This window comes from Oryx dammah, unplaced genomic scaffold (assembly GCF_014754425.2).
Source record: "Oryx dammah isolate SB20612 unplaced genomic scaffold, SCBI_Odam_1.1 HiC_scaffold_5, whole genome shotgun sequence".
Lineage (NCBI taxonomy): Eukaryota > Metazoa > Chordata > Mammalia > Artiodactyla > Bovidae > Oryx > Oryx dammah.
The window spans coordinates 59,523,668-59,549,045 of NW_024070189.1; the positions used below are offsets into that span (position 1 = coordinate 59,523,668).

The 25,378-nt window shown below is 44.0% G+C and overlaps 1 protein-coding gene across 5 annotated transcripts in view; it reads left to right on the top strand.

Annotated features, from left to right (window-relative positions):
- Positions 1–25,378, top strand: part of SIL1 (SIL1 nucleotide exchange factor) — a 258,878-nt gene that overhangs the window by 50,124 nt on the left and 183,376 nt on the right. For 3 of the 5 annotated variants that reach the window (XM_040239989.1, XM_040239988.1, XM_040239990.1), the window contains exons 2-3: positions 13,755–13,869; positions 21,243–21,387. In XM_040239989.1, coding sequence (XP_040095923.1) covers positions 13,765–13,869; positions 21,243–21,387 — 250 coding nt within the window. In that variant the 5' untranslated portion in view covers positions 13,755–13,764. Of the gene's footprint in view, positions 1–9,480; positions 9,589–13,752; positions 13,870–21,242; positions 21,388–25,378 lie in introns of those variants that run through there. The other 2 variants (XM_040239986.1, XM_040239987.1) reach the window with 2 other exon arrangements.

Here is a 25,378-nt window from a genome sequence, read left to right on the forward strand (position 1 = left end):
AATAGCTTCCCATAATTCTGACTTCATACCTGACCACAGAGATGCCTATAGGTACTTTTTCAGAGTTCTGGTACATCATACATAGGTGCCATTATGTTCTGCTTTACTCAGCAGTTGTTGTTCAGTTGCTCAGTCATGTCTGACTGTTTGCGACCCCATGGACAGCAGCACGCCAGGCTTCTCTGTCCTTCACCATTGAGATAGTGAAGGACAAACTCTCTCAAACTCATACTCATTGAGTTGGTGGTGCCATCCAACCATCTTATCCTCTGTCGTCCCCTTCTCCTTCTGCCTTCAGTCTTTCCCAGCATCAGGGTCTTTTCTGATGAGTCGATTCTTCACATCATGTGGCCGAAGTATTGAGGCTTCAGCATCAGTCCTTCCAATGAATATTCAGGGTTGATTTCCTTTAGGATTGACTGGTTTGATCTCCTTGCAGTCCAAGGGACTCTCATGAGTCTTCTCCAATACCACAGTTCAAAAGCAACACTCAGCAATATTTTATGCATTTTGTTTTCATGTTTCACTATAGTGCATATTTTCACTGACATTATTTTCCATTGTGTATTCCACATGACTCCTTTTTAGATTATTGATGTTATTCAACTAACAGATATTTTTTGAGTGTCTGGCACAGTGCTAGGCAGTGAGGATCCAGCAGTGGTTTCGGTGGACAATGGTCCCTACCCTTGTGCAGCTTCCAGTCAGATGGGTGGTAATTGTTACAGGCTCATGAAATGAAATTTCACTGACCATGTAACACAGCCTTAGAGAGGATGAGGAGGTTGTGTAGTCTATAGCCCTGGCTCCTATTCCTGCCTTCTAAAAAGCAAGTGAGACCTTGTCAGGGCAGTGGCAGTTCTGCTTGTGACAAGGGATCTCAGTGAAGCCCAGGATGGGGAGCCCTGGGACCATGGCAGAGTCAGCTCTGAAATGGGACTGCCGCAGCAGCGAGAACTGCTGTTTCCTAGGCAATACGCTGCTTAATATTTTTAGTGCGTGGTCACGGCAGAACTAAATGTGGTTTCTGATCCCAAATTGGTAATAAATGTAGACATATTTAGAGTCAGAAACAATGCGTTTTAAATCTTCTGCTCCTTAATTGTCTTGCCAAGTGCTGAGTTTAGGTTTCTTTGTTTCTTGGCTACCTACCCAGCCTCCCACCATCTCTCAGAGAAGGCACCCAGATTTTCTCTCGGTGTTTGGTGGGATTGTGAAAGCTGTGAGTTATGGCTCCCTGAGCTGTGTTGAGAAGCATCTGATTTTTGTGTTTCTCCCCACATATGTAAATGTATACATTTAAAAACTCACCCTCCTTTCAAGTTTTTAAGAATCCGGGATTATGAATAGTCTTGGACTCTCAGACATGTTAAAAATAAAATATGATGTTTCAGTTGCTGACTTACCTGGAAGCTATAGTCAGGGCCAGTGTGGTAGCAGCAAGTTCAGTGCTTGGTGACTCGTCCTGGTGCTGCCGCTAAGTATTTCTGTAAGTAAATGCTGTTTTCTTGGGGTTCCTCAATTAGTTTAAGGATCACCCTAATTGTTGCCTTTCTCATCATTTCAGAGCTGTAATTTGTGTCTCCAGTTGCCCGTAACAGTATCTGTTTTTTCATGGCATATTCCTTAAGAAGGCTTTCTTCTTGTACTGTCTGAGGCTCAGATGTGGAAAACCATGCAAGTCATTGATTGTGAGCAAGACAGAAAGTTCCTGAGGACAGTGATCGTATCTTTTGTATATTCTGTTATACAGTAAGGTTCCCAGTGTGCTCAGGGGACCTGAGGTGCAAGGGACCTGTTTCTAGAGTGTGAATACTGAATGCTTATAATCCAAAGTGTCAGAGTGGCTGACACAGGATAAAGGTTACTGTTCATACCGATTCACAGATGGTCCATTTGTAACTATGGACTAGAAGTCATACCCTCCTTCCTGTCATAGTCCCACAGTGAGGCCCTAACCTTTGCTGGAATTTGGAGGCAGGAGGCAAAGGAAAGATGAACTGTGCTACCTCCCTAGCCCCAGCCTGTGGTGTGTAGATGAGAGCATGAAGTCTCTGGTATTCTTGAGGAGCAGGCTATAAAGAAAGCCCATCATGCTTACTGTTAGCAGATACTAGTTTAAAAGGAGAGGGAAGGAGGTGGCCCTTACTCCCTGGATAGCAGCTGGCCCTGTCTGGCATGGTCCAAGCAATCTGTCTGCTGAATTTGCCCATGTTGCTCCTGCCCTCTTTTCCGAGAGCAGCAGCAGAAAGACAGGCCCGAGTCACCAGGAAGCTGGGCTCTGAAGTGGCTGTTCTTAGTCAGCTCTTCAGTGGGCACTGATGCAGAGCCAGCCAATACTGCTCGAAGCTTTCAATGGAAATGCCTCTGTAGCTGCTAGAGTGTAGTCCAGGTGTGTGGGAAGATTTGCAGCTCAGGGAAGTTGGTTCTAAGGAGAGACTTGTTGTCAGAATACATTTCTGTATGGGGGTGCAGTCTCACAGTTTTTGTTTATCCTGCCCTTTTCTCTAACAGTAGTGGTTAGTGAGAACTACAAGCTTCTCAGGCTCTTGGTTTGTGTCAAGCATTGTGCTGTATGCTTCCTGTCATCACATCATCTCATTTAATGCTAATAGCCATCCTACAGAATAGTTAGTTAAGTTCCTTTTCAGAAGCAGGAATTGAAACTTGGAGAGAGAGGTTAAGGAACTAGTCCAAAGTCCCACAACCAACTGGGGAGACCTGAGTGGAAATTCAGAGCCCACATTCTTTTCATTACATCAGAGTGAAGATGGAGTTGAGTAGAGCTTCTGGTGACATTACCTTGGCTGCTGTCATCAGAAACAGGTTGATCATTCCTAGGATCTCACAGTGGGTCAGGGAACAAGTATGAGGAGTAGATCTCCTTTCCCACAGCCTGCTAGATAGAAACTTGCAGGTTAGGGCCTAGTAGAAAGTACACTCACCCTGGCCGGGGTATTTCTCTACTTTGCATTGTTGCTTGGTGGTGTGCTTAGGCAAGCCACACTCACCTTTTTGGTCTTTCTTTTCTTCATCTGCTGTATGGAAATAATTCTGTCCTATGTATGCCATGTGTGGAAATAGGATCAAAGACTAGTGGTGAGTTTGGATATCATGTGGGCCAACTTTTACACAGTAGAGGTCTCTCCTCACCTCTGCTGAGTTCTTTCCAGACAGTTGAGTGTGTATGAGGGGAGTGCTTAGTGCTGGACTGGAAGGGAGAGTGAAGTGAAGGGAAGTGAAGTCGCTCCGTCGTGTCTGACTCTGCGACCCCATGGACTGTAGCCTACCAAGCTCCTCTGTTCATGGGATTTTCCAGGCAATAATAGTGGAGTGGATTGCCATTTCCTTCTCCAGGGGATCTTCCAGACCCAGGGATCGAACCTGGGTCTCCCGCATTGTAGACAGACGCTTTACCGTTGAGCCACCAGGGAAGTCCTTAAGGGAGAGCAAGGGTGCTTTTGCTTCTTGGACAGCTGGGGAGCCCAAGTTACGGGAGGTTACGAGGTCAAGTCATACAGGGTGACAGTGAACTGGTTGCAGGCTGAGTCAAAGGCTTTCTTCTTCTTGAGTGTCTGTGCCTCTCCTGTGGGCTGTGCTGTGCCAAGGACATTCATTAATTAACGTGTGTACGTGTGTGTGTGTGTGTGTGTATGATGTGCAGAAATACAGACTTGGTGGAAGTGGTCTCTCCACAGTAGGCTCATTAAAAAAAATTTTCTCTGCCGACACAAAATGTGTGCTTTTGTATTCACACTGTTGCAAAACAAATGAATGGCTGATTTCATCTACCACTGGCAAAGCAGCATGGTCTGAAAAGAGCATGGGTTCTGGGGTCAAACTGGCTTTGAATCGTGACTCTACTACTCTCTGGCTGTGTGCACTTGGGCAAATTGTTTAACCTCTCTGAATTTTAGCCCCATCATTGGCAAAATCATATTAGAGCCCCATCATAGGATTGTGGTGAAGAATAAATGAGCTTAGAACTTTACTTGGAACATAGAAAGTACTTTATAAATACTGGCTATAATTAGAATTTATTTTCCTCTGGGCTGCCCAAATACTGCATTTGAATACTGGAGGATTGGGTGTCACTGGGGTATTTCTCTTTATCCTTCAATCCAAGTGCTGTAATTAGGATTATTACAGCTCTACACAGTGTAAGGACTAAGGCTTCTGAGTGATCTGAGAGCTCAGAGAAGGTGGAGGTATGTCTGATGGGAGTTTGTTCTTGAAGAGTTTGTCTCCTTTCCTCCTCTCTCCACTGGTGTGACTGTGCTCATCACTGTCCTGAGGATGTGTGTGTTTGGGGGAAGCTCTACACCATCTTGGGAACCTGTTGTATAGCATCAGAGAATCTCTTTATAGGACCACTGGGGCTAGTATTTTCTCTGTTATCATTGTGACTCTAGGAAAAAGGTTGAAAAAACTGGATTTAGAGAAGTGGCCCCAAATCTCCAAAAATCATTGGACCTACTCACCCTTTCCAAATGTACTACCCTTGTGCCTCTAGTTCTTTTTTAGAAGGGCCCTCTGGCTGTCTCATTGCCAAATCCAGTGGCTTTTCTCATCCTTATTCTGACTGACCTCTTGATTTTGTTGCCCAAAACTTGATTTTCTCAGGATTCTCTCTTCTTTTGATCTGTATAATTCTGCACTATTATTAATGTTTTTCATCTTGTCCCCTGGATTGTTCTTTCTTTTCCTAACCTCCAGTCATGGCTGGAAAACTCTTCTTGGCCCATTATTCCTTTCTCTGTAAGTTTTCTCCCTAGTAGGACTCTTCTTATTGCTTTTGATTGTCACTTCTGGATGATGCCACCAAAATTCTTTTCTTGCTCTAGTCCTATCTACCTCTTTGTCTTCAATAGGCATGAAGTTGCCAGAGCCTTCCTGGATGCAACGACAAGCCCATGCCTAAAGGCATTGAACTCTGATTATTCTGTGTATAGATATCGATTGTTAGCAGGGCAAATGAAGACTGAATCTTAAGCTTTCTTCTAGCATTAGATTCTTTGAAGGCTGGGGCTGAATAGGATAGGTCTGGAGAGGGCCGGGCTGGGCTGCATTTTATTCAGTCACTCTACTTGTCATTTGATTTCTTTTTGATGGAGCCACTATCTTTTGTCTATGGGATTGCATTTTTTTTTTGCTAATATGCTTAGCTACCTTAGAAAATCTTTCAATTGAAATAGTGTTGATTTACTATGTTGTTTTAATTTCACATATACAGCAAAGTGATTCAGTTATACATATCTATCCATCCGTTTTCAGATTCCTTTTCATTACAGATTGTTACAAGATATTGAGGCCTTCCTTAGTGGCTCAGATGGTAAAGAATCTTCCTGCAGGAGTGCAGGAGACCCAGGTTTGATCCCTGTATTGGGAAGATCCCCTGGAGAAGGGCATGGCAGCCCTCTCCAGTATTCTTGCCTGGAGAATCCCCACGAAGAGAGGAGCCTGGCAGGCTATAGTCCATAGGATTGCACAGAGTCGGACATGACTGAAGTGACTTAGCACACACGAGATACTGAGCGTGTTTCCCTGTACTGTATGGTAGGTACTTGTTGGTTATCTATTTTATAGGTAGTAGCAGCTTAGCTACCTTCCTGAAGATCTGTTCTCTTCAAGTAGGGTAGGGATGGGCTTGGTCATGTCCCCCTCATTTTGGAGTACAGAGTATTGAGAAGGGTTAGGAATGCCCCTTCCTATTTCATCCCATCCTGTGTTGTCTTCCTTCCAGAGCTGCAGTCCCAGCTGGGCCTGTGGAGCCCTTCTTGGCTCCAAGTGCTCTCTGGCAGGGCCAACACCTATTTCTGTGTTGCTGCTGGAAAGGCTTCGCTAGGTCTCTCCGTTGCCAGCTTTACAAGTGGATTTTGGCCTTGTAACTCTTCTCTGGTCAGGCAGAGGCTTAGGTCCATTGTGAACTTTTTACCCTCCAGTAGCTTCATCTAGTCACTTTCCTTTTAGGGTGCCTTGGATTTTATTGAGAGCAGTCCCCATTTGCTTGGTCTTAGGCATGACTTTAGTATTTGGGGCACACACTGTTGCCATTTTACAAATGGTCAGTGGCTTAAGGATGTTCCAAGTCCAGCTTGCTACCAGTTACGGTTTAGACTGGGGTTAGAAGCTACATTTCTTTTGCAGTTCAAAAGCTGTTTTCATTTAATTGCTGTCTACCTCCTGACTTTCTGCTTAATTTATGTCTTAGGGGAAAAGCCTGTCTGCCTGACCTCTTCAAACTTACTTCTCTTGTCCTTCAAATTATTCTTGGAAAATCTATTTCTTTCCCTAAGCCTTTGCACGTTGTTCTCCCTTGTCAGGGCTGTCCTTTCAGTGTTCTCTCTGCATTGTTTTTTCAGCTTCATATTTGTTTTCCTAAATTAGGTGGTGAGCTTCTGTTTGTGGAGAGGTGATTGTGTGTGTATGTGCATGTATGAGTTTGTGTAGCACACAAATAGTAATGAATGTGTTTGTGGGAAGAGTTATCCTCTTCCAGTTTTTAAAGTGGAAGACTGTTTTATAGCTGTTCCTACAAATGCAAGTTCTACATGATGGTGGCCTGACTCTCTGGGCAGTAATATGCTGGGAAAAGCACTCAGTGGGCTAGGTCTGCCTCAGCGCTCAGCAGAAAATTGGCTTGAGTCTTGCCATTTTTAGCTGTAGGGCTCCTTCTTTGAACATCTGTTTCCTTTACCTTCCTGAGAGTAGATACCCAACAAAAGGCCTTGGTCCTAAATTTTGAGATGTAGGGTCAGCTAGAGGGTATGTCGATCCAGCAGGAGGCAGGAGCTCTGGAGAGTGTTTCTAGGGTGCCTGATCAGGCTCTGGCTGCCTGTGGGTCCAGGGGCAAGTCCTCATCCCCAGTCAAATGATGGTGTGATAACTAGGTGTCAGGTGCTGTCCATGTACTTCCCATGCATTGTTTTGTTTATTCTTGTCTAATATTGAATATTTATTATGCCCATTTTATAGGCAAAGAAACTGAGGCCTAGTAAAGTCTGTGTCCAGGATCACATAGTTAGAAATTGGCAGAGCCAAGACTTGGCTTTATATGTGTCTGACTCTAAATTCATGTACTTACACTTTCAACCTAATGTTTTAAATCTCTTTGCTTTAATTTCCTTCCGAGTAAGATGGAAGTATAAATCTTGCCCTTTCACTTTCTCCAGGCGATTTGGGGAAACAAATACATGGACAGTACGCTATAGATTAAGAACCTGGGTGTTTTATAAGATGGAGTTCCTAGCATTACCAGGCAGGCTGCTGAGGTGGCGCTCCCTGCCAAGAACACTTGTGACGTTTACCGTTTCTCCCTGTGCTTTGGCCCTGCAACTGGAAAGCAGCCAGCGTCCATGGGGCCTCCCAGCCACGTCAGAAGTTTTCAGAGGTCCAGCAGTTTCACTCCTTCTTCTCTTGGCTTCCTGCCATCTATCATGGCATTCTTTTGTTTTCCTTCCTTGAGAGAAGGTAAAAGTTATGGGAAGATGTCATGCTTATGTAGGGCCCAGTCCCCTCCCCAGTCCTGTATGAACTGAGAGGAGAAAGTGAAGCACCAGGGAGTCGTGGGCTATTGAGTCCCAGGGCCTCCTTCCACCCATGCCCTCAGCAGCTACTCTGGGCAGCAGTAAGTTGGCTATACAGATTGCTGAGAGCATCCAAGCTCTATTTAAGTAGAAGTACAGACTACAAATGGTCAGTTTTGATAGAAAAATGGACATCTTAAGTACCCTATTATCTCTTTTGTCCCAAAGCCCAAGGATACTTAAGGAAGGAGTTACTGGTGGAACACTGAAATACTTTCCTCTTTCTTGGACTGAATTGATGGTATTGTAAGTCAGAAGGCCTTAAATGTAAAGATGGAGTTCTGTCTTCTTTTGAGAGCCAGGGATGATGGGAAGGTTTGTTATGCAGAGTGTATAGGAGCAGGTGATGAGGCGAACCCAGGGTTAGTGGGTGGCAAATGACTTGGGAAGGGTACTAACCTCAGGGCAGTTGTGCCACACTGTACCTCAGTGGGATTCTGTGACTTTGGCTTTATTTATATCATGGCCTGAGGTTTTCTTCTGCTTCCACTGCCTAGGTTCCTGCTTGTGATGGTGGAACCAAACTGTGGGCTACTTCTCCTCTCCTTTCTCCTGTCTCTGTGTAAAGCAGGGGCAACTTGCCTACTTGCTCTCCAGTTGCCACTTCTTAAATAAGGACAAAGGCCAGGTGGACACAGTTGGGGGCCAGGCCTTATAAGAGGACAGAAGATACCATTACCCATGTCTGCATGCTACAGAGTTTGCAGTTGTTTCTGGCTGCCCTTGCAAAGCCTGGGAAACGGTCTCCCCCCTTTCTCCCAGACTCACTGCTCCTAGGCCTTCCCAGGCCCCCCCCCCCCGCCCCACCATGTTCTCTCTCTCTCCAACTCATGGAAAAATATATGGAGGCAATGAATAGGTCAGTTGTGCAGTCCACATGGAATTATTGTGGGACAGATGAAGGATCCATTTGGAAGTCAATCTCTTATCCTTGGTATTGGCAGAAAATGCTTCTGAGGTGTTAGTGTGTGTGGAGGTGGTAGGGAGCCCTGTGGGAGCTGCCATTTCTCTTGTACCCCCCGCCCCCCACTCCCACTCCAGGAGGTGGGGAAGCTGTTGTTTGTACATCAGATGACGCAGCCTCTTCTTTCTCAGTCCCTTCTGGGCCTCCTCCTGCTCATTTGTCTTTTTTGCCCTTGGTTTCATTCTCATTTATCTCTTCCTCCTCATTTTTTCCCCAGCGTCAGTTCCCAGTGTGTAACCCTAGCTGTAAGAAGGGAGCATGTAATTCTCTCTGTGTGTAAATGCATATACACATGAATAGTCTCTTGTAGCGGAAGGGAAGTCTTTTGGGGTAAACCTTTTCTGTCTCAATGTATGTTGTCCTGCTAGTGCTGGGAGCCCACTGCTTCCATTTTTTATTCCTCTTTTCTCCACAGCCAAGGATGTAGAAATAAAAAAGGTATGGGACGTTATAGGAAGCTTCAGGACCGTGTCCCCTTGGGACCCATCTTCCCTGGACCTTTCTAGACTTCTCATTCTTGATTGCCTTTGCCCATTGTTCATCCTCACTGAGCCTGGCACCCCTCTCTCCTGCACACCTAGGCATGGCCAGGCACCTGTCCAGAACCAGTGCCGTGCTGTGAACTCATTCCGTGTCTTTCAGTGTGATTGGTGCCCTAGGGAGCCAGGTTGCTGGGGAAAGCTCATGTGGCATTCAGCCATTCCATTTGTCTACCAAAAAAGAGGGAAGAAACTGGCAGAAAGCAAACGCTTTTGCTGCTGGGTGAGTTTAGCAGCTATTTTTAGCTCCTAAGCCTTTGCCTTTCCATTTGGCTGTGCTTTTTTAGCACAGTGTCAGTCCAGCAGGACTGTTTTCCTTCATGGCTCCAGATGTCCTTAGGGAAAGTTTCTGTCTGCCTTGAGAAGGTGTGGGCTGGGTGTGGGGTAATAACTTCTGATAGTGGGTTTAGGCAGAGCCTTGGGCTCCACTGCACTCTTATCACAGGACCAGTTTATTCAGGTGGAACATGGAGTGTGGCAGGAATAGGAAAGAGAAAAGGTAAAATACCATACTCTCTAGAGGTGTTTCTCCTAGAATTAATTCATTGAGGACTTTATTGAGTAAACTGCCTAATGAGTAAACCTCCATATGAATGTTGATAATATCATTATTGACAACAGCCAAAAAAGTAGAAATAACCTAGGAATTCAACAGATTTTTTTTTCAAATGTGGTACATAAAATGTTTTGGAGCTGAGTGATCAACATGCAAACATTTTATAAGGGTCTTGGACTGATACTGACAGGTCTGAAGTTTTCTAAGGTTTTTTTTTTTTTCCCCCAAATTTATTTATTTGGCTGCCCCAGGTTCTGGTTGCGGCATGTGAGATCGTTTAGTTGCAGCATACAGGCTCTTTAGTTGTGGCTTGTGAGCTGTTAGCTGTAGCATGTGGGATCGAGCTGCCTGACAAGGGGTTGAACCTGGGCCCTCTGCATTGGGAGTGTGGAGTCTTAGCCACTGGACCACCAGGGAAGTCCCTCTAAGGTTTTGTTTTTTTTTAAGTTTCTTATTATTTTTTTTTCTTTCTGCCTTTCTTTCTGGGGTCATTTGCCTGTTTGGGTTAAGTTCTTTGACTTCCTCTCTAGTTTACTGACCAGATTTTTTTGCTACTCCAATCTTGATATTTAAGTAGAACCATACAATATCTATTCTTTTGTGTCTAGTTCATTCCATTTAGCATAATATTTATAAGGTTCATTCATGTTGAAGCATGTATCAGACTTTCATCTTTTATGACTGAATAATGTTCCGTTGTATGTACCACATTTGAAAAAAAATCTGTTGAATTCCTAGGTTATTTCTACTTTTTTGGCTGTTGTCATTAATGATATTATCAACATTCATATGGAGGTACCTGTTTGAGTCAATGTTTTTGGAACTTTTAGGTGGAGTATGTACCTGGGGTGAAATTGCTGGATCGCATGTATAGTAGATCTATATTTAACTTTTTGAGGAATTGCCACACTGTGCCACAACAGCTGTACCATTTCACATTCCCACCAGCATTGTACTAGGATTTCAATTTCTCTACATCCTCATTAACATTTGTTAATCTCTCTTTTTTTTAAATAAACTTCAGCCACAATGGCAGATATAAAATGGTACAGTGTTTCATTGTGGCTTTGAATTGCATTTCCTTAGTGATTAATGATGAGAATCCTTTCATGTCCCTTTTGGCCTGTGTATATCTTCTTTGGAGAAATGTCTATTCAAGTTTTTTGCCCGTTTAAATTTTTGTTGTTGAGTTATAGGTGTTATTTATATATTCTGGATACTAAATTGTTATAAGATAGAAGACTTACAAATATTTTTCTAATTTTTTGGGTTGTCTTTTCACTTTCCTTATAATGTCATTTGAGGCACAAAATTGAAACTTTTAATTTTGAAAGAGTTCTGTTTGTTTTTTCACTTATCATCTGTGCTTTGGTTATTATATTTAAGAAACTATTGCCAAATCTGAGGTTATGAAGATTTTCCCTATGTTTTCCTTAGAATTTTATCTCTTAATACATTTTGAGTTAATTTTTATACATGATACAAGGGAAGAGTCTACTTCATTCTTTTGCATGTGGATATCCAATTGTTCCAGGACAGTTTGTTGGAGAGACTGTCCCTTCCCTATTGAACTGTCTAGATAACATTGTTGAAAATCAACTTATTGCATATGTAATTATTTCTGGGCTCTCAGTTCTGTTCCATTGGTCTGTATATCTGTCCTTACACCTATACAACAGTGTTTGTTTTGTTTTTCCCACAGTGTTTTAATCACTGTAGCTTTGTAGTAAGTTTTGAAATCAGGAGATGTGAATCCTCCAACTTTGTTCTTCTTTTTCAGTATTGGGATTTTTTTTTTTTTGGCAGAAGTTGGAGGGAGCATACATTATGCTAATAGGATCTTAAATTCCCCAACCAAGGATTGAACAGTGAAAGTGCCAAGTCCTAACCACTGGACTGTGAGCAAACTCTTCACCATCAGGATTTTGATAGGGATTGCATTGAATCTGACTATTGCTCTGGATAGTACTGTCGTCTTAATGATATTAAGCCTCCAATCTGTGAACATGGGATATCCTTTTATCCTTGTATCATTTAAAGTTTAACAGCCATGAGGGTCTGCACTTTGGTTTGTTTGATTGTCTGAAAAGTGATGTAAAAGGCTTTATGACTTGGGAGTATTGAATTTTGCTGTTTTAGGGGATGCTGATGGTATCTGCCTTCAGGTATAACAGTAGATATGGTTTAGAAGTGAATGGTTAACCATTAGGGACTATAGCCGTTTAGGGACTATATAGCCTGTAACTATTTAAGGACTTCCCTGGTAGTCCAGTGCCTAAGACTCCGCACTTCTAATGGAGGGGTCAGGGTTCAATCCCTGGTCAGGGAACTGGATCCCACATGCTGCAGTGAAGATCTAGTATCCTGCATGCTGCAACTAAGATCAGGCAGTCAAATAAATAGAAATTTTTTTTTAAAGTGAATGGTTATAAAGGCTCATGTGAACTTGGGCCCTTGTCTGTTCACACACCTGTTCACACACAGATCATTTGGTTAGTTTCCTTCTTTCCTCACCGTGACCAATACCACCCTGTGCAACCTAATAACAACCTGGATAATGAAGAAGGAAGGGACAGGGCTATTATATTAGGTTGGAACAAACGTATTTGAGTTTTTGCATTGTAGAAATTTGCCATTTGATATTGGAATACCTTCTTAATATGGTTATGTTATACATCATTTTAATGCACATTTCTCTGTTTTTTTTTTTACTAATAACTTATTCCTGCTGTTTATTTTATATTTAATTGGACTATGGAAATGATATTAGACAAAAAGTAAGTTTGAGTGTTTTTCTTATACGAGTTCAAAATGAATTGTAAAGCAGCAGAGACAACTCACAACGTTAACAACACGTTTGGCCCAGGAACTGCTAATGAACGAACAGTGCAGTGATGGTTCAAGAAGTTTTGCAGAGGAGACTAGCACCTTGAAGATGAGGAGCATAGTGGATGACCATTGAAAGTTGACAGTGACCAACTGAGAGCAATCATCAGTGCTGATCCTCTTAGAACTTACATGAGAAGTTGCTGAAGAACTCAACGTTGACCATTCTATGGTGATTTCACATTTGAAGCAAATTGGAGAGGTGAAAAAGCTTGATAAGTGGGTGCCTCATGAACTGACTGAAGGTAGGTCATCATTTTGAAGTGTCGTCTTCTCTTATTCTGTGCAACAATGCACCATTTCTCAATCGGATTGTGCCTTGTGACAAAAAGTGGATTTTATACAACAATCAGCTCAGTGGTTGGACTGAGAAGAAGCTCCAAAGCACTTCCCAAAGCCAAACTTGCACCACAAAAAGGTTCTGGTTACTGTTTGGTGGTCTGCTGCCATCTGATCCACTACAGCTTTCTGAATCCTGGTGAAACCGTTACATTTGAGAAGTATGCTCAGCAATTCGATGAGATGCACCGAAAACTGCGATGCTTACAGCTGGCATTAGTCAACAGAAAGGGTCCAGTTTTTCTTCATGATAATGCCTGATTGCACGTTGCACAACCAACGCTTCAAAAGTGAATGAGTTGGACTATGAAGTTTTGCCTCATCCTCCATATTTACCTGACCTCTCGCCAATCAACTCCTAGTTTAAGCATCTCGACAACTTTTTGCAGGGAAAACGCTTCCACAACCAGCAAGAGGCAGAAAATACTTTTCAAGAGTTTGTCGAATCCCAAAGCATGGATTTTTACACTACAGGAATAAACCAGCTTATTTCTCATTGGCAAAAATGTGTTGATTGTAATGGTACCTATTTTGATTAATAAAGATATGTTTGAGCCTACTTATAATGATTTAAAATTCACTATCTGAAACTGTAGTTACTTTTGCATCAACCTGAATAGCTTATGCAAAGGTCCTGGATGACTACAGTTTCATCCAAGGCCTCTTTCCTCATATGGGGGAATGGAGGGTTACTTTAGGTTGTTCTACGTCTGGGGTAGGAGACCTGTGATACCTCTATTCCGGAAATGTCTGACATCATCTGAAATGTTTGACATCTGTGAAAAAAGTGACATCATGGGAATCACTGTGTTGGGGCAGGTGGGGAGGGGTGTCAGGCACCAGCTTCCTATTGACCTTCTATCTTCTGTGTTTACATTCCTCAGGCCTCTAACTATGCCTCACCAGGGCCTGCTCCTTTTTAGGATGGCTCCTCTGTGCATGCTGCTCGGCATGCTGATGGTCTCCTGCTTCAACTTCTGCCTCTGTCATAAGAACTCGGTAAGTATTTTCACACAAGTAGAGGGATCTTTGGGATCCAAGAAAGTCTCCATGCCACCAGAGCTGCTGTGGGAGTTTCTTTCTTTCTTTTATTTATTTTTTTTACTTTACAACATTGTATTGGTTTTGCCATACATTGACATGAATCCGCCATGAGAGTTTCTTATAGGAATGTGACCAGTGCTGGGTCACGGAATGTGTGCACTTCTTCCCCTATCCCTTGGTCCTCTGGCCTCTGTTTAAAGCTTATGGAACATTTTCTCTTTGGGGAAAAGATGGTGATGATGATAATGATGTAATAACTGATGATGATAATGATAAGCTTATCATATACCAAGCATTATCAGTTCAATCACTCAGTCATGTTCAACTCTTTGCAACCCCATGGACTGCAGCACGCCAGGCTTCCCTGTCCATCACCAACTCCTGGAGCTTGCTCAGCCTCATGTCCATTAGTTGGTGATGCCATCCAACCATCTCATCCTTTGTGTTCCCTTCTCCTCCTGCTTCAATCTTCCCCAGGCTCAGGGTCCTTTCCAATGAGTCAGTTCTTTGCATCAGGTGGCCAGAGTATTGGAGCCTCAGCATCAGTCCTTCCAGTGAATATTCAGGACTGATTTCCTTTAGGATTGACTGGTTTGATCTCCTTGCAGTCCAAGGGACTCTCAAGAGTCTTCTCCAACACCATAGTTCAAAAGCATCATTTCTTCAACACTCAGGCTTCTTTATGGTCTAGCTTGCACATCCATACATGTCTACTGAAAAAACCTTTGACTATACAAACCTTTGTTGGTAAAGTAATGTCTCTCCTTTTTAATATGCTGTCTAGGTTTGTCATAGCTTTTCTTCCAAGGAGCAAGTGTCTTTTAATTTCATGGATGCAGTGACCATCTGCAATGATTTTGGAGCCCAAGAAAATAAGCTCTGTTACTATTTCCATTGTTTCCCCATCTATTTGCCATAAAGTGTTGGGACTGGATGTCATTATCTTCGTTTTTTGAATGTTGAATTTTAAGCCAGCTTTTTCACTCTCCTTTACTTTCATCAAGAGTTCTGCCATAAGGGTGGTGTCATCTGTGTATCTGAGGTTATTGATATTTTTCCCGGCAGTCTTGATTCCAGCTTGTGCTTCATCCAGCCTGGCATGTCTCATGATGTATTCTGCATATAAGTTAAATAAGCAGGGTGACAATATACAGCCTTGATGTACTCCTTTCCCGATTTGGAACCAGTCTGTTCCATGTTCGGTTCTGTTGCTTCTTGACCTGCATAGAGATTTCTCAGGAGGCAGGTAAGGTGGTCTGGTATTCCCATCTCTTTCAGAATTTTCCACAAGTTTGTTGTGATCCACACAGTCAAAGGCTTTAGTGTAGTCAGGGAAGCAGATGTTTTTCTGGGACTCTGTTGCTTTTTCTGTGATCCAACCAAGCATTGTATTGTGTGCTTTTATATGTATTCTTACTTAATCCCATCAAATGTTAAATAGACAACTGAAGTTATTATCCTCATTTTGAGAAGGAGGAGAACTAAGAGATGCTAAGTAACTTGGCCACCATTATAAAGCTAGTTTGTGGCAGAGCTGAGAAGGTCAGGATTTTACCCAAGGACTGGGTTACTTGTGTGGTGAGTACCAAGACTGCTTCTTCCTCTACTCCCCTCTTCCATTTCTGTGTCCTCTTTCCCTCTGTCCTTTTTTGCATGTTCTTTATAGTCTCCATTTCATTAACCCAGACCTCATTACCGAGGGTTTCTGTCATTGACAAAGGCAGGGGCAGAATGCCTGAGAAGGCCCTGAGCTTGGTCTGGCTGCAGGGTGTCCTGGCCCCATTTCCCTGGCCTGCCCCAGCAACAGCCTGTCCTTGACCAGCTCCCAGTGCCCTCTCTTTCCTTTTCTTTGAGATGCCCTGACTGTCAACTCTGACAGTTTTACCCTCCCCTGGCCACCTTCCCCAACCCCAGGGGTCCTACTTAAATGTTGGTTAAAGTGCTGGAGGCTTTGGAACTGGAGGGCCTTGAAGTGCAAATGACAATTGTGATGAATTTAATAGCAATTCAGCTCAGCTAAGGTTCACCTCTGGCTCATGCCAAACTTCCACCTTCCCTCTGAAGTCATTTGTTTTCTCTCTGCCTTTCTCCCTACTTTGTGGAGCAGGAGAGAATGTACAGTTAGGAGTCACGAATCCTTTTGAGCTTTTAATATTCTTTGACTAAGATCTTGTTGCTGTCATTTTTCTGGTCTCCTCTTCAAGGACAGTAAGACTGGAATCCCATTGGCTCCAGAGGGTGGGACTGGCCACAGCATGAGGTTGGGGCTGGCTCTGACATAGCTGGCCCAGAAAAGCACCCAAGTTTCCTGAGGGATTAGGGCTGTGTCCCCTTTAGCCCGCAGCTCTTTAGGATCTGGGTACTCCCCGTCATGAACTTTAGCAGATGCACAATTAACAAGAGCGTGCTGATGAATTTACTTAAGGACTGTGTGTTAGTAAGTCCCTTTTGGATAATAGTTCAACCAAATAGATGAGCTTTCAGAGCCATAATTATTCTGGCCCATTTATATTAGCTCTATTGAGCCTAGTCTCAGAAAAATGTTAATACTGACTTTCATCAGCAGAAGCTGCTTTTATCCTTATGTCTGTTCCTAAGCTGTATCCATTTGTCATAATCTTTCATCATGTGCTCAGTACAAGTAGGAATTGAAGCATCTTTTCTCTCATACCATAAAAATTGCTGCCCTGATGGCATTTAAAATCCAAATTATGCAGCCAGCCACCTTCACAACAGTGAAAATGGGTGGTGGGGAAGATGGGAGTGGTCATGATTCTTTGTTCAGAGCCTGGAGTCCAGACAAATGCTCCTAGTGACCTGGAATTGTTCTCCCCAAGGGCATTTATTACAGGTTAATGGCCACCCAGCAAAGGTTGGCTGTGTGTATCAGGATATGATCTGGAGCCATCCTCCTTTCCTGTCTCCTGCTGTGGCGCCTCTCTGGGGCGTCACTTCTGAGGAGCAGTGTGAATGCTAAAGGGATGTATTGTGTGGTATACTCACCTTCAAGAGATGGTAGAAGATCAGTGGGATAGTGGAACCCAGTATAAAGAAGCACAGAGCCTTAGTAAGCTCTCTTTTGCCTCCCACTTTGGCAGTTTGACCATTTCTGAGCTTTGTTTCTTCATTTGTAAAACAGGCACCTCCATCTTAAATTTTAGTGTAGATTAAATGTGATTATGTATATAAAGCACCTAGAATTGAGACTGACACTGTATGGCTAACGGATGGTCAATAAATGTCAGCTGTTACTTTTTAGAATGGGGTGGCTGCTTCCACTGTTTAATCTGTGGCTCTGTCAGCCAGGCTCCTATCCCAAAATGTTGCCCCCTCAGTCTGTCTCTGTTACAACAGCAGTCCACCTACCCTGAGAGGTTCGTTTATTCTCTTGGATCTTGAAGGCTTTGGTCTTTAAGAATCTCTTATTCAGTTGCAAGTGTAAGGAAGTGTATCATGGTAAGCTGTTGTCAGTTAACACCTTAGCTGGGATTTCTTGCCATTTCAGAAGAAATTGGTATTTACAGTATTGATGGCAGAGAGAAGAGAGAATTCAGCATATTGAAAGGAGCCCTGAAAAGCCAACCGAGAGGGCACCAGAGCATGAGATTTACTTCAGAGCTGACCACGGGCTGGCTGGCCTCCCTCACCTCTCGGTCTTTGTCTCCTGTTTCAGACCCTGCTGGAGCAGAGGGAGGGTCATCCCTTTCTCTGCGACTGTGTTTCTCACCTTGTCCATTAAAGGGCAGGGGCTGTGCTGGTAAATGTGCGGGGTGATCTCATCCCCCCACTGCTTGCTTCCCTTAGCATCCAAGGCACAACCGATAGAACACTTGACTAAGAACAGAAACATAGAAGTGAGTCAGGATTCAGGCAATCCTGGACTTAAATCTCTGCTCTTCTCTCAGCAGTGTGGTTTTGCACAGGTACTGTGTGTGTAAAATGGGATTAAAAGTGTGTGTTTCATAGGTGAAACTTGGACGAGTTGTGCGGCATGGAAGGCACTTAGACCAGTGCCGGGCCTATGGGTAGGGGCTTCATAAATGATAGCTGCTGTTTCCTTACAAACCCATCTCCATGATGCTGCTTTTCCTGAAAACCTTTTCTGGAATTCTACCTTCAAAGTGACTGTCTAGCCTGTAGTATGTTCGTGTGACCAAGCCTCCCTCAGTGCTTGCTGAAGTCACTCAGAGCCAGATTTGGTGAACAGAGTGAGTTGATCAGATATACGAGCACCAAATTTCTGTCGCCTCTACTAAAAACAGGTGAACTGTAAAATAATGGCAAATTGTGTGAGAGAGAGTGTGTGTGTAGCTTAAAATATGGTTCAAAGATGATACCAAGAGGAAACTTAAAAAAATATTTTGAGCAGTGATGGGATTGTTGGAAAAAGGGGCTTTCCCGAGGCTTCAAGTATGTGTCTCAGTGGTTCATATCTTGTTGTAATCCTTCTTCTTGAACCTACTCTGTTAGTCTCATTAAAGATCTAGGGAAAAGGGCTTTCTTAGCCCCTATTCATCGGAATAAACACTAGCCTTGCCTGGATTTTGAAGGGTCATATTTTCATCATCACCGTTACCCTTGCCTCTTTCTTTTTGCTTCTCTTGATGTTGAGGATTTGGTTAGTTGATTACAGTTATACCTACTAGGAGTTAACCTGGCTAATAGATAAACTAAAGCAAGAGTTGTAATGTAAAGCTTAGAGATGTTTAGTTTGACCCTCCTTGTGTTCTAAAAGTAAGAAATATCAGAGAAAAATACGGATTTCTGTTTCTCACCAAGTTGAATGCCTTCATGGCAGTGGCAACTGAGTAACAGCTCTGTTTCTTGGTCAAGGCAGGAGGACTCCAGTTTTCACAGTTCCCATACTCCTAGTTGTTTTTACACTGGGCACCCAGCACGTTTACATCCGTCCCTGCCTGGCTTGTAGAGGCATTTAATCCACATACTTCAGAGGTAAATATTATTAATGGTCTTCTAGCCCTGCGGTCTAGTGTACGGCCCTTTCGGCAGAGACTGACCAGCATGGCTGGGCCCTGTAGTATATAGGCTCCAGGTACTTAGTGGACAAGGTGGTCTTTGTTCTGGAGTTTGGGGCTAGTTCCTGGCTGTCAGTGAACTCTTTGGGCTTGTCTCCAGAGATACACCTGCCTGTAGGAGGAAGCGCTTCTTGCATTCCTTTGTTGTGTGATTACAAACTAAGCCTTGGGCTGGGCAAGGGTTACATACAGTGGAGAAAAAGATTGTCGCAGTGCCTGCCCTCAGGAAACTCAGCTGTTGGAAGTGTGGTGTCCATGCTCTCAGAATGTAGGGAGCGTCCTGCCAGTCTGTCTTCTCATTAGTCTCACACACACCTACTCTTCTGTTGCTAGTTTTTCTTTTGAGCTCAGATTTGTGCAGACTTCACATTGAAAGGGTAGGAGGAGTTTGAGGGACCAGGCTGCACAGGTAACCACAACCCAAACCTGACCTGCCTGAGTGAAGCCATTTTGTGTAGTCCATGCTGGATGTCACAGCACAGACTCATCTGACTTGGCCCCTACTCCCTTTATGAGTAATAGGTGTAATGGCTACTATGTAGCCAAGGCTAGTGGTTTACAGGGCAATACTTTTTCTAACATATGAGTGAGATGTTATTTCCTCTTTACAAATGTAGAAACTGAAGCTTAAAAGTTAAGTAACTTTTCCTCCAGTCAAAAGCAACTTGGAATGGAACTTTGGGTTACCTGAAACAGAGCTTCAGTTTTAAACCATGATTCTATCATCTGTGCATCTCGTTACTTGTAACATGATTTAAGGACCTCTTCTTGTCCAAGCTGACTCATTTGAAAAGACCCTGATGCTGGGAAAGATTGAGGGCAGGAGGAGAAGGGGACTGCAGAGGATGAGATCGGTTGGATGGCATCATTGACTCAATGGACATGGTTTGGGTAAACTCTGAGAGTTGGTGATGGACAGGGAGGCCTGGCGTGCTGCGGTTCATGGGCTTGCAAAGAGTCGGACACATCTGTGACTGAACTGAACTGATCTTGTCTAAGATAATTTTCCTTATTGGTCCTTAAGAAGATCTGAAAATCTTCCATCTGAATCTGATGTTTTTATTTCTTTTTAAAATGTAAAAATCCTTGGAGGGCTTTACATTGTCATCATCAACACCTTAATCCCTTAATCTTTCCTCTGTCAGCTAGTTAAAGATCAGGACCTAAGGGACCCAGGGAGGTTCCTATCTGGACCTGGGGCACTGCTTGAAAAAGATGGCACTGTTACCTACATTGTTTAATCCCATGTAGGATTAAAGTTGTTTGGGAGACCAAAATGAGATCTACATAAAGTACCTAGCACAAGTTTGGGTTCATAGGAGAAATACTTTTAGGGGGAGAATTGGGAGGTGGGAGTGCTGAAATAATCTTCCAGTGTGCTAATGTGGATTCTTCTTTGCCCTCCCAGATGTAATTTCTCAGAGCTCTGGAACCCTCTGGTTCCAGTTTCCTGAGGCCTTATTGCTTTTTTATACACAAACAGGTTTAAAAATGGGACAGGAAGGATGGGAGGCTGGGAAGGAATAAAATGAATAATACTTTGTATTTATATTACATCTTTCTCTCCTGAGCTCAAAGTGCTCAACAGACACCATCTCATTAATCCTTCATACTCTCCCTGGGGTGGAAGGAAACAGGTTTTAGGAAGAGGTTTCCAACCTGGGCATCTTCCTCCTTTAGCTCAGCTGGACTTGTGCATTCCCACTTGCACCCCTTCCTCCATGGATTGGAATGTCCCAAGAGGTCATGTATGTCCCCTAGGTACCCTGGGGAATTAAGGTACCCAGGCCCTTACTCTGCCCTGCTGGGTGGCTTAGGAATTAATTGGGCTTTAGCTACCAGCTTTTGTACCTCTGAGTTGACCGTTTGAGGCCTTACTGTTCTATTCAGTTGTATGCTTTTTCTTTTATAAATATCTTTAGTTTTTAATTATAAGAGTAATAGGAATTTTAAATATCAAACAGTATAGGAGCTTATCAAGTAGAAAGTTAGTCTCCTATTGTCTCATTTTGTCGACCCCTCTCCCCAGTATGTTCCCTTAAACTCCTCACAATAGTGTGGAACCTTCTGGACTTTTTAAATAGTGCATATACACACAACACATGCTGTGTTAATTTAATCATATCACCTCAGTTGTACTGGTTCTGAGACTAATCTTGTGAAAGGTCCAAACATGGCTAGGGAGGGCAGGAAATGCAAGGAGGAGGAGAGTGTACTCCCCCAGGCCATTTTCTTTCTGCTTGCTTGCTACCCAGCTGTGGTGGTTCATGCCCTATTTTCCTTTTTCTGCAGGAATTTGCACTGACCAACCCAGAGAAGAGAGAGAAGAGCAGCACCAAAGAAACAGAGAGAAAGGAAACCATAGCAGAGGAGGAGCTGGAACCCAAGATTCTGGAGGTGTTTCACCCGACCCATGAGTGGCAGGCACTTCATCCAGGTACCAAGCCCAGCCCTGTCTCCAGGAAACACACTTGGAATTCAAAATGTGCATGTCCTTTGTACCCATAGGGCTGTTTTGAAGGAGCGCCCCTCTCTGGCTTCCTCGGAGGGGAGTCGTGGTGGCTGCTGCTGCAGGACTCAGGGACCTTCACGTTCCTGCAGAACAGAGATTGCCGCGTCTGAGTGCCCTGGAAGGCAGGGAGGTGGTGGGTGGCCGAACTTTCTAAGCAAGTGATTGAAAACTTTCTTTCCTTGCACTTCTGAAGCGCAGGAGAGGCAGTGACATGTGCCTCACTCTGCAAATGCTATTTTGGGCTCTGTTGCTCGGCTCAGTGCTGCTGAAATATTGTTCATGGGAGAGTCTTGAGCACCGGTGCAGGGTAAGAGTTTTCTATTGTTAAAGGAGCATGTGCCAAGAAACAGGGCCTGATCCTTCCCTGGTTTTTGAATGGAGCATCCTCAGAAGGGACAACTTTTGAACCCTTTTATGGCCCTGGGCCCAGGGATTAAAATAATAATGAAATAAGCCACAGTTGTGGTGTTTACCATATTCAGATGCTGTGCTAGGTGCTTCATGTGCATCAGCTTGTTCAGTCTTCACAATAATAGGAGCTATTATTGTCTTTATTTTCAGATGAAAACATTGAGGCTCAGAGAGAGTAGGTGACTTGACCTATGTCATTCAGCTAACTTGTCCAATGTCACTGACCCCAGCCTGGACTCACCTTCCTCCCACTTGTCCTTGGCTGGAGCCCGACTGGGCCTATTTTCAGGAATAGGCTATTTGTGTTCTGCACTGTTGCAGTGGGATGACAAGCCCTGGCAGCTGCCAGAGCATAGTTTCATCAACTCCTTCCCTATATTCATCACCATGTTCTCACTGCTGCATTGCTGCTGTGCTGGGCAGGGGCAGCATTTGCGCTGCCAGCCAACTTTCTGATAGTAATATTGCCCCTGCTGGGCTTGAGTGCAGGTAGTTACTGCCACAGAAAAGTGATAAACCACCAGGGAAACCAAGTAGGTGCTAATGGTGTTGGGTAGAGGGAGATTTTAGGGACAGAGGTCCTGGGCTCAGCAAATTCAACTTTTGTTCTGGCTGCTTTCCTCCACCTTCCCTGAGAACTGAGCCCCCTAGTCTCTGAGGACTAAAACAAGAGGGACTCTCAGGGTGTGGAAAGTGGAGGATGTGGGTTATATTCATTGATTTTACGTGATTAAAAGTGCTTATACCACTTTTGACCAGGCAAGTGCCTGGAGCACATGGAAGTCAGTGTCCCTACCCCTACCCTCTTTTCCTGTGGCACTCTTTAAGGCCCCAGTCCACGATGCAGATCAAGCCTGAAAGTTCTGACCCAGGGCCCTTGCCCAGCCTCTGGGCAGTGGGGTTGCTGATAATGGTTGAGCAAAAGAACCTCTCTTTATATCTTTGGGGAGGGAGGGCCAGCACCTATGTGACAAGGCAGGCTGAGTGCTCTAAGCGTCTCTTGGAGAGTTAGAGTGGAGTACTAATTTTTACATTTAACTTGTTGCCCCATTAACATCATCCTCTGCCTTCTAGTTTCTTAAGGCTCCTTTTAAATTGTTCTGCCCCAAGTTTCCTTAAAGCCACTCCAAAGGCTTGTGAATTGTATTTGAGCACAGACACTCAGGCCCCACAGCTCTGAGGGCAAAGCAAGTCTAGTTCCAGTTGTGCTTGCCCCGTATTCCCAAAATGTTTCCATTTCACCTACACTCACCCCCCAGAGCAGGACCAGTGAGGGGAGAAGGGAAGGTGAGAGATTTGTTTTGGCCTCAGGGTTTGATGTGTGACAATTGAGAGGTACTGTCGAGGCAGACAAGACTCTCTGCAAGATGTTCTGTGTGTACATTGAGAAGGTTTTTATATGTATGTTTGTTGGTAGAAGATTGACATCTCCGGGGTCTTTATGGATAGCTGGCATTTGCCTTTAATCAGTATATTTAATCCACCATATTCTAAATGCTACCTGGAAACTTCCATCACAGCTACTGAATGGTTAAAAGGGATTTAACTAGTCCTGGAATGAGTAGATAAATGAGGAGGTAGTATAATTTATTAATAGTGGTAAAGAGCACAGACTTCAGACTGAGCCAGTCCTGGATTCAAATCCTAGGTTTTCTACTTAGGGGATCTTGGGCAAGTCTCTGAATCCCTCAGTTCCCCAATTGGTGATGTGGGAGAAATGTCCTGCCCGCCTCCTGCAGAGTCTATTCTGAGGATTTCTAACATGAAGGCATAACCCGGTACATAGCAGTTCTGATTTTAAATGGTAAATCTTCTGTTTGCGCCACCCCTTAAACTTGATTATGAAATTGGATGCCAGTGGGTATGCATGAGGGTGTAACCTTCCTGTCCTCTCTGGCTTTAGATGGGGAAGGGAACTTAACGGTGACAGGGAAAGGCTTCCATGGTCATGGAATGTTCTTTCCTTCCAGGACAATTTTTGGTAAGGGAGCAGAACGGGCTAGCACAGCATTTCCTGCATAAGAGCTAGGACATGGCATAGGAAGATGGTGGAATATCTTTGGGGGGATTTTTAAGAGAATGGCAAAATGGCTAGTTTATGTTGACAGTTATTGACTTCAGTTCAGTACCTTCTGTCTCCTTAGGTCTCTGAAGGTAGGACCTCATCTGTGTTGTTCTCAGGTCTCCAAGGAGGAGTTACTGGGCTACACGGTCTGTGCTCATTTGAAGGCAGATATCCTGCCTGCTGTAGCCTGGAATATCAGGGGACCAACCTGTAACTTCATGAACCTTCCTACCAGGCCAGGTGGGAATTGGACCCTAGCCACCCTGCCCTGAGCAGCTGCAGGTCACTCCCCTGAAGTCTCCGTGCCTTGTTATTACTGTCATCATCCTTGCTGTGAGTTACTTGTTCCTGGAAGTGATTTTCCTGTCTCTCTCTCTCTCGGTTTATTTTGGGATCTGTCATACCTTACGGAGGCACAGCAAGCATTTGAGTGTGGATTCAGCATCAGCTATTCACAAGCAAGCAGAGGAACGCTGTTTGCTGGCAGGTCCTATGGGTATTGGGCAAGGAACTCAGAAATTTGTCCTAGGGCTGAGCACCCATGAACCCCAGGCTTTGTGCCTGTGTACTTGTTATTAGAGAAAACTGGTCACAGCCAGATATGGTGGGCCTTCTGCTCCTTGGGCATTTTCTGCGATCCTACTTTGTGCCAAGCACTGTACTGGTAGCCAGAGACAGATATTAGCTCACATTTACTGAGCATTCCCTGTGCCAGGCATCTTTTGAGGGTAGGTGCTATGACTACCCTCATTTTTATAGACAAAATTGAGTCTCAAGAGAAGTGACTTAGCCAAACGACCAAGTGATAGAGACAGAATTCAGATCTAGCTTTGTTTGGCCGTAAGCCTAACCTCTACCACTGTACCATACTGTCTTTCTGGGTAACAAATGAGACACGACCCCTGCCTTCCAGCAGTTTATAGTCTCATAGAGGATACAGAGAGAAAATGGCATTGCAATGTTTTGAGTGTCCTGGAGAAAGTGCCTGGTGCTCAATGAGGGCACAAAGGAGGGTGCAGGGAGGCCAGGCCAGGGCCTTCTCTCTATCCCTGAGATTTTGGTGGAGCTTTGAGTCAAATTTTATGATGCTAAACCTCCAAACCCACTTTCAGTTCTCTTTTTGAGCTCTGTGGCCTTGTCAGGTTGATGAGAATCTCTGAATCTTAGTTTCCTCATCTGAAAACAGGGATGAAAATACCTACTTCACAGAGATGGTGTGAGACTGAAACAAGATTAACATATGTAGAATGTTTCACACAGGGCCTGGCACGTAGGAAATATTCAATAAATGGCTATAGTTGTCATTTTAAAAATATACCTTTGCTGCTGCCTTCCTTTCCTTGGGACCTGAAGGAAAAGTGGAGGCGATGAGGCTGGCTGAGCAAAGTCCTTTCTTGTTCTGCCTGTTACCCAGTGCTGTATGTTGGTCCCATATGGACT